The sequence below is a fragment of the Sebastes fasciatus genome, chromosome 10, assembly GCF_043250625.1.
Source record: "Sebastes fasciatus isolate fSebFas1 chromosome 10, fSebFas1.pri, whole genome shotgun sequence".
Taxonomy (NCBI): domain Eukaryota; kingdom Metazoa; phylum Chordata; class Actinopteri; order Perciformes; family Sebastidae; genus Sebastes; species Sebastes fasciatus.
The window spans coordinates 20,861,372-20,880,698 of NC_133804.1; the positions used below are offsets into that span (position 1 = coordinate 20,861,372).

General features: G+C 40.4%; 6 protein-coding genes across 7 annotated transcripts in view; 1 reads left to right on the forward strand and 5 right to left on the reverse strand.

Moving 5' to 3' along the window:
• The window catches only part of LOC141775515 (fibroblast growth factor 18-like), a 305,178-nt gene that overhangs the window by 178,834 nt on the left and 107,017 nt on the right, over positions 1 to 19,327 (forward strand). The gene's annotated exons all lie outside the window — the stretch shown is intronic.
• Positions 316 to 3,531, reverse strand: LOC141774844 (protocadherin alpha-8-like). Its single transcript, XM_074647658.1, has one exon. The coding sequence runs from the start codon at positions 3,419 to 3,421 to the stop codon at positions 1,025 to 1,027; it is 2,397 nt and encodes a 798-aa protein (XP_074503759.1). The 5' UTR covers positions 3,422 to 3,531; the 3' UTR covers positions 316 to 1,024.
• LOC141775924 (protocadherin alpha-8-like) lies at positions 4,937 to 7,608 on the reverse strand. Its single transcript, XM_074649662.1, has one exon. It carries the CDS (start codon positions 7,301 to 7,303, stop codon positions 4,937 to 4,939), a length of 2,367 nt encoding a protein of 788 aa, XP_074505763.1. The 5' UTR covers positions 7,304 to 7,608.
• Positions 8,253 to 10,804, reverse strand: LOC141775925 (protocadherin alpha-8-like). Its single transcript, XM_074649663.1, has one exon. It carries the CDS (start codon positions 10,620 to 10,622, stop codon positions 8,253 to 8,255), a length of 2,370 nt encoding a protein of 789 aa, XP_074505764.1. The 5' UTR covers positions 10,623 to 10,804.
• Positions 11,608 to 14,526, reverse strand: LOC141774845 (protocadherin alpha-3-like). Its single transcript, XM_074647659.1, has one exon. It carries the CDS (start codon positions 14,130 to 14,132, stop codon positions 11,754 to 11,756), a length of 2,379 nt encoding a protein of 792 aa, XP_074503760.1. The 5' UTR covers positions 14,133 to 14,526; the 3' UTR covers positions 11,608 to 11,753.
• LOC141774846 (protocadherin alpha-8-like) lies at positions 14,921 to 17,575 on the reverse strand. The gene has a single exon (XM_074647660.1). It carries the CDS (start codon positions 17,424 to 17,426, stop codon positions 15,048 to 15,050), a length of 2,379 nt encoding a protein of 792 aa, XP_074503761.1. The 5' UTR covers positions 17,427 to 17,575; the 3' UTR covers positions 14,921 to 15,047.

Below are 19,327 nucleotides of genomic sequence, written 5' to 3' on the forward strand. Positions count from 1 at the left end.
AAACAAAAGCTTTATGAGGGGAGGGACGACGTTTCCTTTGGTAACCCAATGCAATACTGACACCCAGAGGTCATACAGAAAGTACAAGGCTATGTACAGTATACTCTAATTTAAAAAATACATCTACCCAATGTAACTCTTAAGATTTCAGCGTTTAAACACCTGATCAAGGTGTTCACTTTCTGTGGCAAGCAAAATATGCGTTGAATGTCTCTTGATGATATGGGAAAAGCTTATTGTTTTAAGTTGTTAAAAATACTACAGTTAACAGGCTTCCGAAAGTAATGCATTGCTATTATGTTTATTTAATTTAACTTGGTTTTGCACTATGTTCTGTATGGACAAAAAGGCAAATGCATTTCAGCACCATGGATAGAGATCTGAACCTTTTTCTTCACAAAAGTAGCCCAGCTTCATGCTCAGTACATATCAACGGAAACACCAGCAAATTCAAACTTTCCTATTTGTATTTTAGAAATTGCATTCATATTTGCAGAAATATCAGACACATGGCCCAAATATAGTTTGCAATTATTTTTTCCTGGGAAGAGTAAAGTCAAAGCAATTCTGTACAGTGGACGGAGGTCAATCAGGCAAAGATTGGTCTTTGAAATGGACGACATAAAATAAACCATTTTAACTTTTTTGTTTGCTATTTATCAGCTTACATAGGCTTGGCAATAACAAGGTGTTAAGTGAAGTAGGAAAAAACTGTTTGGCCTTTGTCGACCCAGTAAAGCAAAGGAATCCTTTTGGAGCTCGGACTTGCATATCTACATCTCTCCCTTTGGAAACAGTATCAGTTTCTGTAATTAAAGTCAGACTAACCGGTAAAGATCCAAATAACAAGAGTCAAACTTTATCAGACTTGTAACATGGACAAGTTTGTTTTGAGCTGTTTGGTAGTGTTCTCCGTACAAAGGTCTTTAGAAAGGTGATCAAAAAGAAAATGTACCATTGAGCACAAAGCCATGACAGAACAGAATACATATAAACATATTATATACTGTAGATCACATTGTTTTCAAGCTCTTACCTCTCCAGATGTTCCTCTCCTGTCAGGGAGCACTAGTGTGTTGGCATGGCTGCCCGGGACTATTGTAGATCCTATACTCATTCTGGGTCCAACTAACATGTACCGTTTGTCTCCAGATCTGTACTGGATGCTGTGACACAGTGTCCCATCATAATTAGGCTCTTGTATATATTTAGAAGTATAGTCTGTGGATTTGGAGCACTGCATTGCAATCAGCACGATGATACTGATGAGAAAAAGTACAGAAACTGATCCCAGGGTTATGATTAGATAAAAAGTGACATTGTCCTCCTCGTCAACTTTAGTTGCACTTTTAACATCAGAAGCAGCAAAAGCCTCTTTGGGCTCCACAACTTTGACAATCACAGTAGCTGTTGCTGAGAGTGAGACGTTCCCATTGTCTTTCACCAGTATGACCAGTTTATGCTCAGCCTCGTCTGTCTCTGTGAATGAGCGAAGTGTTCTGATCTGTCCTGTATAGCGGTCCAAACCAAAGAGACTGTGGTCAGTAACTTCCTGCAGTGAAAACAGTAACCAGCCGTTATATCCTATATCAGCGTCATAGGCTCTGACTTTAGTCACCAAGTGTCCTGCGTTCACATTGCGGGGAATCTCCTCCGCACCTTCAGCGGAACCGTTAGAGCTGACTGGATACAGGATGACTGGAGCGTTGTCGTTCTGATCCAGAATGAACACGTTCACTGTGACGTTGCTGCTTAATGACGGAGTTCCAGAATCTGTGGCAACAACTTGGAACTGGAACTTTTTCAGAGTTTCAAAGTCAAAACTTTTTAGAGCCAAAATATCTCCTTTTTCAGAGTTTACATTTAGGAACGACATGATGTCATTTTGACTCCCTTCTCTCACGATATGATATGAAATAGCTGCATTGTCATTCAAGTCATTGTCTGTTGCGCTTACAGAGAATATTGAATTCCCAGCAACGTTATTTTCTACCAGATAAAACTGTAATCGATTTTGAGAGAATTGTGGTCTGTTGTCATTTACATCTGATATCTGAATACTTAGTGTTTTAACAGTAGATAATGGAGGTTCACCACAATCGGTGGCTTTTATTGTTATTTCATAATGTGACACCTCCTCTCGATCCAAAAAATCCTTAGTAACTACTGAATATATGTTTTCCTTATAAGAAGGCTTTAATTCAAAAGGCACGTCTGAGGTTATGCTTGAAATAATCTTTCCATTAATACCAGAGTCTTTATCCCTCACATTGATAAGAGAAATCATTGTGCCAGGTTTTGAATCTTCAGACACTATATTTGACAATGATGTCACATCTATTTCTGGTGGATTATCATTGATATCTTTAATCTTTATAATGACTCTACACTCACCTGTCAGTGGAGGTGTTCCTTTATCGGATGCCTCAACATCGAGTTTATAAACGTCATTATCCTCAAAGTCCACTACTCCTTTAACTCGAATCTCTCCAGTTAATTTTTCCAACTCAAAAATATCATAGATTTTTTTCTTTAGTGTTTTACCAAGGGTGTATTCAATTTCCCCATTGGCGCCTTCATCGGGATCCGTTGCATTCATTCTAAATATTGAAGTGCCGATTCGAACGTTTTCCTGTATTTCAATTTGGTAAATCTCCTGACTAAACATCGGACGATTATCATTACTGTCAAGAACAATAATAGAAACATTTAGTGTCCCTGATCTTGGAGGTTTACCTCCATCAACTGCTGTAACCAGCAGCGTGTGTTTGTTCTTTTGTTCTCTGTCTAACGATTTCTTCAGCACTAAAAATGGTATTTTATCTTCATCGCTTTGACGGATATCTACTTCAAAGTGGTCGTTTGACGTCAAAGTGTATGTACGTATAGAGTTAATTCCAGCGTCGGGATCACGAGCAGTGTGCAGTTGAAATCGCTTTCCTGGCAACGTATGCTCAGCTATTTCAAATCTTTGTTCTTTTTCGGGGAAACTAGGAGAGTGATCATTTACATCAGTAATTTCCACAACTACGTAATGTATTTCCAAAGGATTTTCGACTATGACTTTTAGCTCCATTATGCAGGCACCGCTGCCTTGACAGAGCTCCTCTCTGTCGATTTTCTTATGGACATACAGAGCCCCATTGTCCGAGTTTACCTCAAATAATGCGTCCTTAGATTCAGAAACAACGCGGAACCGCCTCCCAGTCAAAGAGGTGATGTCAAAGCCAAGATCCTTCCCAACATTTCCAACAGCGGTTCCTTCTTTCACCTCCTCTGGAATAGAGTACCTGATTTCTGCCAAAGCCCGTATTCCGGCACACAGCAGTAGAGCCAGATGAAAAGCAAACCAGGAGCAGAGCCTTCTTCGAGGTTGTCTTTCGATCCCCATCATTATCCAACGCAACGAATTCACATACATAAAACTCCGTACAATAGCAGTCTATATCAAACCCACTGTGTGTCGCATATTTACAAATAGCACAACACAATTCCGTCGGACGGCGAGCTGGATTCAAATGCCTTGTCTGCTTCTTTCAGGGGGCAAACAAAAGCTTTATGAGGGGAGGGACGACGTTTCCTTTGGTTTCCCAATGTAATACTGACACCAAGAGGTCACTGAGAAAGTACAAGGCTATAATTACTGTAGTGACTGTAAGCCCTATACTTTTAGTCGCTATTGGCTGCTAATTGGTTTGTATTGTTTAGACATGTGCTCCGAACAAATGATTTACAAAGTTCCAATACTTTATAACATGCCCTTTATTTAGTCATCATGTCCATTCGTGTCTATCACTTCTAATACGTTTTGATCTCTAAATGAATCCATAAACAGCACATGATGTTGATGCACACAGTCAAATACGATTTGCTCCTTCCAACAGCCTACCTGCAGTCACTGGCATGTGGCTACCTGTGGCCAGCCTCTGCCTACACCCTGCACCCCTCTAGTGCTTGGAGGCACATTAGACCTAACAAAAATAAAATACATGGCTACCACATATACTCTAATTTCAAAATGCATCTTCTCAATGTAACCCTTAAGATTTCACCATTTAAACACCTCATCAAGGTGTTCACTTTGTATGGCATACCAAATGTGCATTGAATGTCTCTTGATGATATGGGAAAAGGGTAATAGTTAAAGTTGTTGAGAATACTACAGTGAACAGGCTTCCAAAAGAAATGCATTTTTTCACGTTTATTTAATTTAACATATTTTTGCGCTATGTTTTGTATAAACAAAAAATGCAATTGCATTTCAGCACCATGGATAGAGATTTGAACGAGGCATTTTGCCTGTCTTTTTTTTAACAAAAGTAGTCCAGCTTCATGCTCAGTACCCATACATATAAACTGAAACACCAGCAACTTCAAACTTTCCTATTTCTATTTTAGAAATTGGATACATGTTTACAGAAATATCAAACACATGACCTAAATATAGTTTGCAATACTTGCACGCTTTTTCCTTTGGGGAGAGTAACTTCAAATAATTTCTGTACAGGGTGGACAGAAATGAGGCAAAGATAGGTCTTTGAATTGGAGGACATAAACTGAACCATTTTATATATTTTAAATGTTTGGTATTTATCAGCTTAATAGTATTGGCAATTGTTGACAAGTGGTAAGTGAAGTAGGAACAACATGTTTGTAACCTTTGTCGACACAGTACAGCAAACAAACTAAGCATTTGGAGCTCTGACTCGCATCCCCAGATTTCTTTCTTTGGAAACAGTATCAGTTTCTATAATTAAAGTCAGAATAACCGCGATCCAAATAACACGCATCACACGTAATCAGACTTGTAACATTGACGAGTTTGCTTTGAGCTGTTTGGTAGTGTTCTCCGTACAAGGGTCTTCAGAAAATTGATGAAAAAGAAAATATGTTGTTGAGCACAAAGCAATGACAGAACAGAATACATATAAACATATTATTGTTTTGAAGGTCTTACCTCTCCAGATGTTCCTCTCCTGTCAGGGAGCACTAGTGTGTTGGCATGGCTGCCCGGGACTATAGTAGATCCTATACTCATTCTGGGTCCAACTAACATGTACCGTTTGTCTCCAGATCTGTACTGGATGCTGTGACACAGTGTCCCATCATAATTAGGCTCTTGTAGATATTTAGAAGTATAGTCTGTGGATTTAGAGCACTGCATTGCGATCAGCACGATGATACTGATGAGAAAAAGTACAGAAACTGATCCCAGGGTTATGATCAGATAAAATGTGATATTGTCCTCCTCGTCAACTTTAGTTGCACTTTTAACATCAGAAGCAGCAAAAGCCTCTTTGGGCTCCACAACTTTGACAATCACAGTAGCTGTTGCTGAGAGTGAAACGTTCCCATTGTCTTTCACCAGTATGACCAGTTTATGCTCAGCCTCGTCTGTCTCTGTGAATTGGCGAAGTGTTCTGATCTGTCCTGTATAGCGGTCCAAACCAAAGAGACTGTGGTCAGTAACTTCCTGCAGTGAAAACAGTAACCAGCCGTTATATCCTATATCAGCGTCATAGGCTCTGACTTTAGTCACCAAGTGTCCTGCGTTCACATTGCGGGGAATCTCCTCCACACCTTCAGCAGAACCGTTAGAGCTGACTGGATGCAGGATGACTGGAGCGTTGTCGTTCTGATCCAGAATGAACACGTTCACTGTGACGTTGCTGCTTAGTGACGGAGTTCCAGAATCTGTGGCAACAACTTGGAACTGGAACGTTTTCAGAGTCTCAAAGTCAAAACGTTTTAGTGCTGAAATGTGTCCGTTATCAGAGTTTACATTTAGGAAAGATGTTAAATCATTTTGTCTAGCAATATGATATGAAATAGCTGCATTTTCATTCAAGTCTTTGTCAGTTGCGCTTACAGAGAAAATTGAATTTCCAGCAATGTTATTTTCCACCAGATAAAACTGTAATGGATTTTGTTGGAAATATGGACTGTTGTCATTTACATCTGCTATCTGAATACTTAGTGTTTTAACAGTAGATAAGGGAGGTTCACCACAATCAGTGGCTTTTATTGTTATTTCATAATGTGACACCTCCTCTCGATCCAAAAACACCTTGGTGACAACTGAATATATGTTTTCTTTATAAGAGGGCTTCAATTCAAAAGGCACGTCTGACGTTATTCTTGATATTATTTTTCCATTGACACCAGAGTCTTTATCCGTCACACTAAGTAGTGAAATAACTCTACCAGGCTTTGAGTCTTCAGACACTATATTTGACAGTGATGTGACTTCTATTTCTGGTGGATTATCATTGACGTCTATTATCTTAATAATGACTCTACACTCACCTGTCAGTGGAGGTGTTCCTTTATCGGATGCCTCAACATCTAATTTATAAACGTCGTTTTCTTCATAGTCCACTACTCCTTTAACTCTAATCTCTCCAGTTAATTTGTCCAATTCAAAAATGTCATAGACTTTTTTCTTTAGAGTTTTTCCAAGGCTGTATTCAATTTCGCTATTAGTGTCTTCATCGGGATCCGTTGCATTCATTCTACATATTGAAGTACCGACTGCAACGTTTTCTTTTATTGCAATTTGGAAAATCTCCTGACTAAACATCGGACGATTATCATTACTGTCAAGAACAATAATAGAAACATTTAGTGTCCCTGATCTTGGAGGTTTACCTCCATCAACTGCTGTAACCAGCAGCATGTGTTTGTTCTTTTGTTCTCTGTCTAACGATTTCTTCAGCACTAAAAATGGTATTTTATCCTCATCGCTTTGTCGGATATCTACTTCAAAATAATCGTTTGATGTTAAAGTGTACGTACGAATAGAGTTAATTCCAGCATCGGGATCACGAGCAGTGTGCAGTTGAAATCGTCTTCCTGGTAATGTTTGTTCGCCTATCTCAAATCTTTGTTCTTTTTCGGGGAAACTAGGAGAGTGATCATTTACATCAGTAATTTCTACAACAACATGGTGCATTTCCAAAGGGTCTTCAACAAGGATTTTTAGCTCCATTATGCAGGCACCACTGCCGTGACAAAGCTCCTCTCTGTCGATTTTCTTATGGACATACAGAGCCCCATTGTCCGGGTTTACCTCAAATAATGTCTCCTTTGATCCAGAAACAACGCGGAATCGTCGGTCAGTCAACGAGGTGATTTCAAGCCCAAGATCCTTCGCAACATTTCCAACAGCGGTTCCTTCTTTCACCTCCTCTGGAATAGAGTATCTGATCTGAGCCAAAGCCTGCTGTCCGAAAAAAAACAATAGAGACCCATGAAGCACGAATAAATAGTACTTCCTCGTTCCACTTTGTCTGTCGGTCCCCATCGTTACAACTCAGAGAAAACACAAGAAAGGCCGTTACGGCGACAAGAAAATATTTATATCCGAGCCGTTGTGTATCGCATAATTACAAAATGTGCAACGTGAATCCATCGGCTGGTGGGCTTGATCCAAACGCCTGCCCTACTCTAGATGGCAAACAAAAGCTTTTACAGGGGAGGGAAAAAGTCCTCTATCGTTTCCCAATGTTACAGTGACACCCGGAGGTCATTAAAGGAAAGCAATAGACTGTATATATTCGATGATATACTATATTTTTTTGTCCAAATCACAGTTAGTAACTTCTCGTCGTGAAATTTGTGAATTTTACGCACCAAAATACAAAAATACAAATGGACATATAAGATCTTAGAGAGAGAAACACTGAATGTTAAAATCGTGTTTTTTTTTTCTCTCTCTCTCTTCTCTCTCTCTCTCTCTCTCTCTCTCTCTCTCTCTCTCTCTCTCTCTCTCTCTCTCTCTCTCTCTATGTGAAGTGGAAAATTTCCACATTACTTGATTTTAGCTAGATCCTTATTCTCCCAAGTTTTTAATATCCAACATAGGTGTACTGACAATAACCCTTATTCTGTTGTTCTAACATTATTATTATGTTATGAACACAAACAGCGAATATATTTCGGTAACCTTGGGAAGCAGTCACAACAAGGCTTATAGTGTATTTTTTAGTCATTTGATGCTCAGTAATCAAACAATGAAGTTGCTCGCTCAACTCAACAGAAACACCAACTTCATACCTCCAAATCCGTTAGTGGTTAGACTTGTGTGGACTGTTTAGAGATGCAACTGTCAACAACAAACAACTGACCAAGTATTCCTAAACAGAGCAGTGATTTCTAAGTAAGTCTCTTTTGCTTGATGAACAGAAAAGCATTTCAGCACCATGGACAGCGGTCACAACCAAGCAAAGAGCCGTGTTTGTTGGTGTTTGCATTTAAGGTCTTACCTCTCCAGATGTCCTCCTCCTGTCAGGGAGCATTAGTGTGTTGGCATGGCTGCCCGGGACTATAGTTGATCCTATACTCATTCTGGGTCCAACTAACATGTACCGTTTGTCTCCAGATCTGTACTGGATGCTGTGACACAGTGTCCCATCATAATTAGGCTCTGGTAGATATTTAGAAGTATAGTCTGTGGATTTAGAGCACTGCATTGCAATCAGCACGATGATACTGATGAGAAAAAGTACAGAAACTGATCCCAGGGTTATGATCAGATAGAATGTCACATTGTCCTCCTCGTCAACTTTAGTTGCACTTTTCACATCAGAAGCAGCAAAAGCCTCTTTGGGCTCCACAACTTTGACAATCACAGTAGCTGTTGCTGAGAGTGAAACGTTCCCATTGTCTTTCACCAGTATGACCAGTTTATGCTCAGCCTCGTCTGTCTCTGTGAATGAGCGAAGTGTTCTGATCTGTCCTGTATAGCGGTCCAAACCAAAGAGACTGTGGTCAGTAACTTCCTGCAATGAAAACAGTAACCAGCCGCTATATCCTATATCAGCGTCATAGGCTCTGACTTTAGTCACCAAGTGTCCTGCGTTCACATTGCGGGGAATCTCCTCCACACCTTCAGCAGAACCGTTAGAGCTGACTGGATACAGGATGACTGGAGCGTTGTCGTTCTGATCCAGAATGAACACGTTCACTGTGACGTTGCTGCTTAGTGACGGTGTTCCAGAATCTGTGGCAACAACTTGGAACTGGAATGTTTTCAGAGTTTCAAAGTCAAAACTTTTTAGCGCGGTAATTTGCCCATTATCAGAATTGATATTTAGAAATGCTGCATTTTTAACTTTACCACCGTCCTGTCTAACTATATGATAAGTTAAAGCCGCATTTTCATTCAAGTCTTTATCCGAAGCAGTGACAGAAAATATTGGGTTTCCAGGCACGTTATTTTCTACCAGGTAAAGTTCAATTGGATTATGCAGAAATTCTGGCTTATTATCATTCATGTCAGACACATCAATACTCAGAGTTTTGAATATAGACAGAGGGGGCTGACCACGGTCTGTAGCTGTTATTGTGATGTCATAATGCGAAACTGATTCTCGATCCAAATGCTGTTTCAACACTAGCGAGTACATATTATCTTGATATGATGGTTTTAAATCAAATGGCACATCATCTGAAAGACTACATATTACTTTACCGTTTAAACCGGCGTCTTGGTCTGTAATACTAATAAGAGAAACCACAGTTCCAGGTTTTGAGTCTTCAGATACCATGTTTGACAGGGATGTCACCTCTATTTGAGGTTTGTTGTCGTTTTTGTCCTGCACCTTGATGATCACCCTGCAGTCAGTACTCATCGGAGGGTGTCCTTTGTCAGTGGCATGGACGTCTAACTTAAAAACTTCAACCTTCTCAAAGTCAATTTCTCCCTTCACTCGAATTTCTCCAGTGTCTTTATCTAAACTAAACATATCATATATCTTTTGATCAAGTTGGCCACCGAAAGAATATTCAATATCTCCATTTGCACCCTCATCTGCATCAGTTGCCTTTATCTTAATTACACTTGTATCTGCATCTACATTTTCAGGTATTGTTACTGAATATTCTTCTTGGCTAAATATAGGATGGTTATCATTAGAATCGAGAACGATGACAGTGACGTTAAGCGTCCCTGTTCTCGGTGGATTTCCACCGTCTGCTGCTGTCAGAATCAGTGTGTGCTCATGGTGCTTTTCCCGATCCAGAGCCTTTTGCAAAACTAAGAACGGTATCTTGTCCTCTCCCCTGTCTCGAATTTGTATGCTAAAATATTCGTTTTGATTTAATTTATACACTCGCACCGTGTTGGTGACAACATCTGGATCGTGCGCAGTTGGTAACTGGAGACGTTTGCCAGGAACTGTGGACTCAGACATTTCTAATGTTTTTTCATCCTCTTTAAAGCTCGGTGAATTATCATTTACATCTATGATTTCAACTCCCACATAATGTATTTCCATGGGGTTCTCAGCTACCAATTTTAGGTTCATTAAACACGGAGAAACGCTTTTACAGAGCTCCTCTCGATCGATACTCTTATGCACATACAAGACGCCAATGTTCTGATTTACTTCAAACTGAGCATCCTTAGTTCCCGAAACAATACGAAACCGTCGTTCCTCCAGCGAGCTGATGTCCAATCCCAGATCCTTGGCGACATTTCCAACAACAGATCCCACTTTTACTTCCTCTGGAACTGAATATTTGATCTGAGCTGAAACACGCTCCACGCAGCCGAGCATCACAGAGAAACAGAGGGCGAACCACCAGGACTGTATTCTTCCTCTTTGTCCTCCGGCTCCCATCGTTTCAGTTTGGATTAGTATTATATCCACTCACAGGTCCTTGCGAAAAAGGAATTTGCTTAAGCCACAGAATATGACGTTAAAATATATTCCATATTTTCACTATCTACAAATGCAGCAACGACAACACTCGTTTCTGTTGAACGTGTGCTGTCTTTTCTCTGCCGACCTGAACAAAACCCTCTTTTGAAGGGGCAGGGCCAACTCTATAACACAACAGTTTATGCTGATATGACACTGACACCTTGTGGACCGGGCACATTATGCCCTCTTTTTAAAGCAAGCCGCGACATAAACTACAATACCAGTGTGTTTGCAAAATGTAGCTCCTTAACTACAAATAATGTATATTTTTGCCGACCATTTTCTTATGCAGAATTTATATTTATATTATGTATGTTTTGTAACATTCCAGGTAACTAGCTACCCTATATTTCTGTATAATATGAAAGCTAATTAATAGACTCTAAAACTTGCTTATGTTGTGTAATCATCATGTGTGCATTCATGTTTGTCTGTGGTACATTATTGCTTCGTAGCAATGCAGCTCAACCAATTTGTGCCCTGAATTTCCTTAACAAAGATGTTACTCTGGCAAAAATGTATACAGACTGGATGCACTGAAATATAATATAAAATCACATGTTTGGTCCTTGAAGTCCTTGAAGTCTATAAATGAAATCCAGAAAATGTAAAACCAAACTTACATTCTGAATTGAAAATAACCACAATATGACCAAGCATGGCTGTCAGCACCATGGACAGCGCAAAGAACTATGATGTCATGTTGCTATAGCGTTCCCCGTTTAGTTGCCTAAAGTTATTGCTTAAAAAAGTTATATCTGGACTTAAACTTCAATCACAACTTGAAAATCACCACAAAATGACCAGTATACTACAACACCTTGGACTGTGCTAGGATATAAACCATGGGAAACCTCACTAAATACGGTGTCATGTCAGTAGCGTGAACTACTTTTTCTAATTTCAAGAGAAGCAGAAATGGACATTTATGTATGTAGTAAACATTGATTATTTTATATGTTTTCTAAAGGGAAACATATCTGTTAGGAGGACATTATCGTAATGTAACACACAATAAATTATCTGTGAAGGCATTAAAAAAAATCTTCAATTAAAATCAAAACATGGCCTTACCTCTGCAGTCGCAGACCTCCTGTCAGGGAGCACTAGTGTGTTGGCATGGCTGCCCGGGACAATAGTAGATCCTATACTCATTCTGGGTCCAACTAACATGTACCGTTTGTCTCCAGATCTGTACTGGATGCTGTGACACAGTGTACCATCATAATTAGGCTCTTGTAGATATTTAGAAGTATAGTCTGTGGATTTAGAGCACTGCATTGCAATCAGCACGATGATACTGATGAGAAAAAGTACAGAAACTGATCCCAGGGTTATGATCAGATAGAATGTGACATTGTCCTCCTCGTCAACTTTAGTTGCACTTTTCACATCAGAAGCAGCAAAAGCCTCTTTGGGCTCCACAACTTTGACAATCACAGTAGCTGTTGCTGAGAGTGAGACGTTTCCATTGTCTTTCACCAGTATGACCAGTTTATGCTCAGCCTCGTCTGTCTCTGTGAATGAGCGAAGTGTTCTGATCTGTCCTGTATAGCGGTCCAAACCAAAGAGACTGTGGTCAGTAACTTCCTGCAGTGAAAACAGTAACCAGCCGTTATATCCTATATCAGCGTCATAGGCTCTGACTTTAGTCACCAAGTGTCCTGCGTTCACATTGCGGGGAATCTCCTCCACACCTTCAGCAGAACCGTTAGAGCTGACTGGATACAGGATGACTGGAGCGTTGTCGTTCTGATCCAGAATGAACACGTTCACTGTGACGTTGCTGCTTAGTGACGGAGTTCCAGAATCTGTGGCAATAACTTGGAACTGGAACTTTTTCAGAGTTTCAAAGTCAAAACTTTTTAGTGCAGAAATTTGTCCATTTTCTGAATTGACATTCAGGAAAGATGTCATATCACGATGCAGTCCATCACCTCTCACAATATGGTATGTTATTGCTGCATTTTCATTCAGGTCATTATCTGCAGCACTGACAGAAAATATAGATGTGCCCGGGGAATTGTTTTCTACCAAATACAGTTCAAATGGATTCTGACTGAAAAGTGGCCTGTTGTCATTTACATCTGACACCTGAACACTCAGGGATTTTACAGTGGAAAGTGGAGGATCACCACAGTCAGTAGCTGTTATTGTGATGTCATAATGGGACACACTTTCTCTGTCTAAACGCCCCTTAGTGACCAGAGAGTACATGTTTTCCTCAATGGATGGCGTCAAATCAAACGGAACATTACCCAAGATTTTACAAATAACTTTCCCATTAACTCCAGAATCTTTGTCTGTAACACTGATGAGAGATATAACAGTGCCAGGCTTTGAATCTTCTGGGACTACATTGGACAAAGATGTTACTTCAATTTCTGGCTGGTTATCATTCACATCTTTTATTTTTATCACAACTCTACTTTCAGCCGTCCAAGGTAGCTGGCCTTTATCTGAAGCCTGCAGATCTAGTCTATAAATCTCTATCTCCTCAAAGTCCAAATTTCCTTTCACTCGTATTTCACCAGTGACGCTGTCTAATTCAAATGTGTCATGCACTTTTTTCTTTTGTGTTTTTCCAAACGTGTATTCGATCTCGCTGTTTAACCCTTCATCTAAATCGGTAGCGTTTACTTGTATTACAAGCAATCCTATTGGGGCATTTTCATTTAATGATACAGTGTATACATCTTTGCTGAACACAGGGCGATTATCATTTGCATCTAACACATTGATGGTTAAATTAAGGCTCCCAGATTTCGACGGACTGCCCCCATCAAGAGCTGTTAACACTAAACGGTGTTCTGCCTTTTGCTCCCTATCCAAAGGCTTTTTCAGCACTAGAAATGGTATTTTATCCTCCTCGCTGTCTCTGGTTTCAATATCAAAAAAATTATTTTGGCTCAATTTATATAATCGGACTGACTGTGTACCGACATCTGGGTCTCTGGCTGCATGAATTTGGAAACGAGTACCTGGAGGAGTGTGCTCTGCTATTTCCAGTCGCTGCTCGCTCTCTGGAAAGGTCGGTGAATGATCATTAACATCCGTTATTTCAACGCCAACGTAATGTATTTCCAGAGGGCTCTCTACAACAATTTTTAAGTTTATCAAGCAAACCTTGACTCCATCGCAGAGCTCTTCGCGGTCCATAATTTGTCCAATATACAACACTCCATTGTTTTGATTTAACTGAAACAGAGCGTGGTTGGGCCCCGAAACAATACGGAACCGCCTGTCCGTCAAAGTGCTCATGTCGAGCCCTAAATCCTTGGCAACATTTCCAACAGAGGATCCCACTTGTACTTCTTCAGGAACAGAGTATCTCAGCTGAGCCAAAATCCGTTCCCCAAAGCACAGCAACAAAATCCCAGCAACCCAGCAGCAGTTCACTCGGCGCCTTTGTCCTCGTTCTCCCATCGTGAAGCAAAAAATTAAGGCTTTCTTTTAGGCAAATACAGCGATCCAATTACTCATCGAACCAGCTTGATAAGATCCATTTCACGATTCTCAAATATAAGCGTTCACATATAAATATGAACCGCTATTCATATTACTTGCATAGCCTACGATGTGTCCTCTGTCAGCATAGACCACCTCCGTAAGAGATGATCCAGAGATGGGCAGGGCCTGTACAGAATGAGCAACAAAACCATTATCTAGGCCACACTGACACCCTGTGACCAGTGGGCTACAATACCACACGAAATCCCAAGAGTTTTACTTCACCACCTTCTTCTCTATTACAACCGACTTCTATATGCTTCCATGCTTAAAATAATCCAGCTATAAAGGAAACGCGATGAGCTGATTACAACGTCCCTCATAGGATGCTTAGGTCTGCTTCATCCAACAAGTCAACTAAATTGTTGGTATGTTACACAATCAGGGTGCGACTCAGGTGTGTGGTTATTGGACAATTGATGAAGACAAAAAGTAACACCTACAATCGTATAAATTGTTGAATGACACGTCACCTCGTCAACTTAAAAATGATGTCGGAGGAATGTAATCGAGGCGGGATAGAAGAAGAGAAACACTTTGTAAATCTGCTCCACATCCTTATTTTGTTAAATACACTATGGATTCACTTAGAAGACGTGGCTGGACATCAGGATACTCACTGGATGGGTAATACAAACTTAAGTCAGAACCTGCTATTAATTGTTTTTCAAAAAAAAAAAAAAAAAATCACCCCCACAAAAAAAATCTATATTTCAGAACCATGGACAGCAATTTCACACCAGCAGGGAGAAAAGGGCAAACAAAGGCAACATGCATCTCCTTCTATTGACTACAATTTAAAATGGTTGTATGAAAGCATTATGTAGATAATTAAAAGAAAATATTTACCTCTCCAGATGTCCTCCTCCTGTCAGGGAGCACTAGTGTGTTGGCATGGCTGCCCGGGACTATAGTAGATCCTATACTCATTCTGGGTCCAACTAACATGTACCGTTTGTCTCCAGATCTGTACTGGATGCTGTGACACAGTGTCCCATCGTAATTAGGCTCTGGTAGATATTTAGAAGTATAGTCTGTGGATTTAGAGCACTGCATTGCGATCAGCACGATGATACTGATGAGAAAAAGTACTGAAACTGATCCCAGGGTTATGATCAGATAAAATGTCACATTGTCCTCCTCGTCAACTTTAGTTGCACTTTTCACATCAGAAGCAGCAAAAGCTTCTTTGGGCTCCACAACTTTGATAATCACAGTAGCTGTTGCTGAGAGTGAAACGTTCCCATTGTCTTTCACCAGTATGACCAGTTTATGCTCAGCCTCGTCTGTCTCTGTGAATGAGCGAAGTGTTCTGATCTGTCCTGTATAGCGGTCCAAAGCAAAGAGACTGTGGTCAGTAACTTCCTGCAGTGAAAACAGTAACCAGCCGTTATATCCTATATCAGCGTCATAGGCTCTGACTTTAGTCACCAAGTGTCCTGCGTTCACATTGCGGGGAATCTCCTCCACACCTTCAGCAGAACCGTTAGAGCTGACTGGATACAGGATGACTGGAGCGTTGTCGTTCTGATCCAGAATGAACACGTTCACTGTGACGTTGCTGCTTAGTGACGGAGTTCCAGAATCTGTGGCAACAACTTGGAACTGGAACGTTTTCAGAGTCTCAAAGTCAAACCGTTTTAGTGCTGAAATGGTGCCATTGGCTTCATTTATATTTAGAAAGGAAGTTACAGTGGGCCCTGGACTCTTACGGTCGAGTGAATATGAGACTGCTGCATTTTCGCCTCCATCAGCATCTTCCGCGCTCACTGAAAAAATGGACATCCCAGCTTTATTGTTTTCAGGCACATAAAAAGTATATGGGCTTTCAGTGAACACAGGTCTATTATCATTAACATCCAGCACATTTACCTGGATCACCTTCGTAGATGACAGCGCAGGGCTCCCTAAGTCCTTAGCTGTTATTGTGATATCATACATATGTATGGTTTCCTTATCCAGGTAGTCCTTGGTGACCAAAGAGTATGACTGTCCGTCAGGTGACGGCTTTAAGTCGAAAGGTAAATGACCGGGCACACTGCAGACCACCTGTCCGTTCACACCTGAGTCCAGGTCCGTCACACCCATCAACGCCACCACCGTGCCAGGAGATGCATCCTCTGGAATGCGACTTGAAAGGGATGTGATGTCTATTTCGGGCCGATTATCGTTCACGTCCTCCACTCTAACAACCACGTTGCAGTGTGTGGAGAGAGACACGGCCCCCTTGTCCGCAGCCAGCACCTTAATCTCATAAACTTGCTTTTCCTCATAATCAAGGCCCCCTTTCACCGTTAGTTTGCCACTTCTGCTATCCAAATCAAACGGTTCAGATGAGAGACCTCTCAGTTTGCTCCGTAAAGAATATTCGATCTCACCGTTCAGCCCCTCATCCGAGTCTGATGCGTTTACTGCAAGCAGAAATGTGCCTGCAGGTGCGTTTTCTTTTATTGTTATGGTGTATTTCTGTTTATCACACACTGGTGAGTTGTCATTAATGTCAGACACAATAACTGTGATATTAATAGTACCAGATTTTGGTGGTTTACCCCCATCATTAGCTGTTAATTGTAACCAATGTTGAGCGGTGTGTTCTCTATCCAAAGGTCGCTGTAAGATTAGGAATGGGACCTTTCCATCCTCCCCAAATTCCTCTGTTTCCAGGCGAAAATATTGGTTATGGTTGAGTTTATATGATTGTAAGGAATTCAAACCAACATCCAAGTCGTGTGCTCCTTCCATTTGAAACCGAGATCCAACTATGGCGGACTCCAGCACCTCTAATGTGTAGTTTTCCTCGGGGAATTTGGGCGAATTGTCGTTTACATCGAGTATTTCAACTATTACTTGGTGCATCTCGAGGGGATTTTCTACAACTGCTTTCAGATTTGTGATACACGGAGCAGTGTTGGCACACAGCTCCTCCCTGTCTATTTTCTGGTTCACTAACAAAAATCCATCTCTCGGATTTACCTTAAACAGATCCTGCTTTGTTCCTGACACGACGCGGAGATTCCTATCCGCCAATCTTCCAAGATCTAATCCAAGGTCTTTGGCCACATTTCCAACGGTCGTGCCTAATTTTGATTCTTCCTGAATTGAATACCGGATTTGAGCAGAGATTCCCTCCAAATGAGTCGCAATCAGCAGAGCCAGACAAAAAGAAATCCACACATCCAGCCATCGACCTTTGATGTCCGTTTTCGCCATTTCTGGGGGGGGAAAGCCTTTTAATCAACGATCTTAAATCCGCCAAAAAAATCCGTATGAAATTTTCCGTTTCCTCTCATGGGTAATACAAAATAACCATCATTCTGAAGGCTGTTCATTCCGGTCTTTCAACCCGTCTCTTTGGGTTGTTACTGAATGCACATGTAAAAAAAAAGATACCCCCCTCACACACACAGCCACTGTGTTGATATATAGTGTAACAGCACCACCCATTGTCACTGTAACGATGGTGCGGAGAAGATAACACGTTTTCGTTCAGTTTAGCCTACAGTATTGTGTGATCAACGTGTTGGTGTGATTTTGCTGAAATACTTCCCCACATCTGCATTTAGGTAGCACGCTCTAAGTAGAGGTAGAAGGTATTATTATCATTATTTGAACACTACTGTGTGTGTTTAAAGTTGGGTCTAAATTGCGGATCCTGAAAAACACAATTTACAATCGAAGAAGGAAACTTCTCTTTCCAAAATGTCTCAAATATCCTATTTCAAGTTGCATTTTATGTTTTAATGTCGTGTCCCTTGTATCTGTCTCCCACAACTAGCCAGGGGATATTTGTCATTAATTAATTAAATCTTTGTTGCTCAAATAGTCGACCTTTAATGTTGTCACAGACGTAAAACACAGCCTCCCATTATTTATTAAGAAAGTAAATACCAGTTTCATTATCTCTACAGATATTTCAGAGAATAACTATTGGCAACTAAATGTGTCGAGGTGAAAGTGAACAATTAGAAAAATGAATGCACGGGAGCAATTTTTATTTTCTTACCTGCAACAACAACTACAATAATAATAATAATAATAATAATAATAATAAAAATAATAATAATAATAATAATAATAATAATAATAATAATAATAATAATAATAATAATAATAATAACAATAACAATAATAATAATAATAATAATAATAATAATAACATTCTTGGAAATTTTCTGTAAAGTGCTTTGTTAATTTAATTACAGTGAAAAGGGGATTTCCCTGAAAGAAGAGTTAAACCCATCCCCAAAATAATAATTTATTTACATTCCCTGGTTATGCCAGCAATTAATTGTAATTAATTCATTGACACTTTACCACTTGAACACTGTCTCTGTTCTTTCTATATTTAGGACCAAATTACATAGTTCTTTCCAGGAAATTCCTTAAAAAGTGGAAGTAAATTATTCGAAAATGACGGACCATAAAATAAAGTAAACTTTATATTGTGTCGCTGCTAATGTATAGGTGAAGTTGTTGAAATTCACATTCTCTCTGTTTTAAACTCTGTGTGCTCTACTCAGCACACTCCCATCTATCTTTCTCCTATTGAAGAGGTGAACAGTGACGCCTCGTGGATTAAACCTGTAAATGCAGCTATGATGAGCCCACTCGTGTGTCTGCTGCCGGTTCATAATGTAATTGTGCCTCGTGCCCCATGCTGCTGCAGTGCAGAAGGGAATATGCAGAAAGAATCATGGTAGAAAAATATAAATAACAATCACACTAACAGCTATGGGAAATGACCTACACAGTAAAAAACACTGAATCTCCGCACCCCTCTCACATGCTACGTATTGGTGCTGGAATTAGGCCAGACATGAACGTGCGCGGGCACGAGCGCTGCCGCATTGTGCAACACCTCCCCTTTCTGCCTCCATCGTTCTCCACATGCTGCATCAGTGCTACCTGTTTTAAAACACCTCATCTCCGTTATTATCAGCCCTCGGTAGGCAGAGGTAGCGATAATATTTGACAGAGAATGCTCATCTGATGTGTGCACGCTGCCGGTGCTGCACTGTGAAGAAGAGGAGGAGGGGGAGGATGGGAGGGCATGTGAGAATATTAAATTACCAGCAGCTTCAGAGCACACCGCGACCTCCAGCAGAACAGAC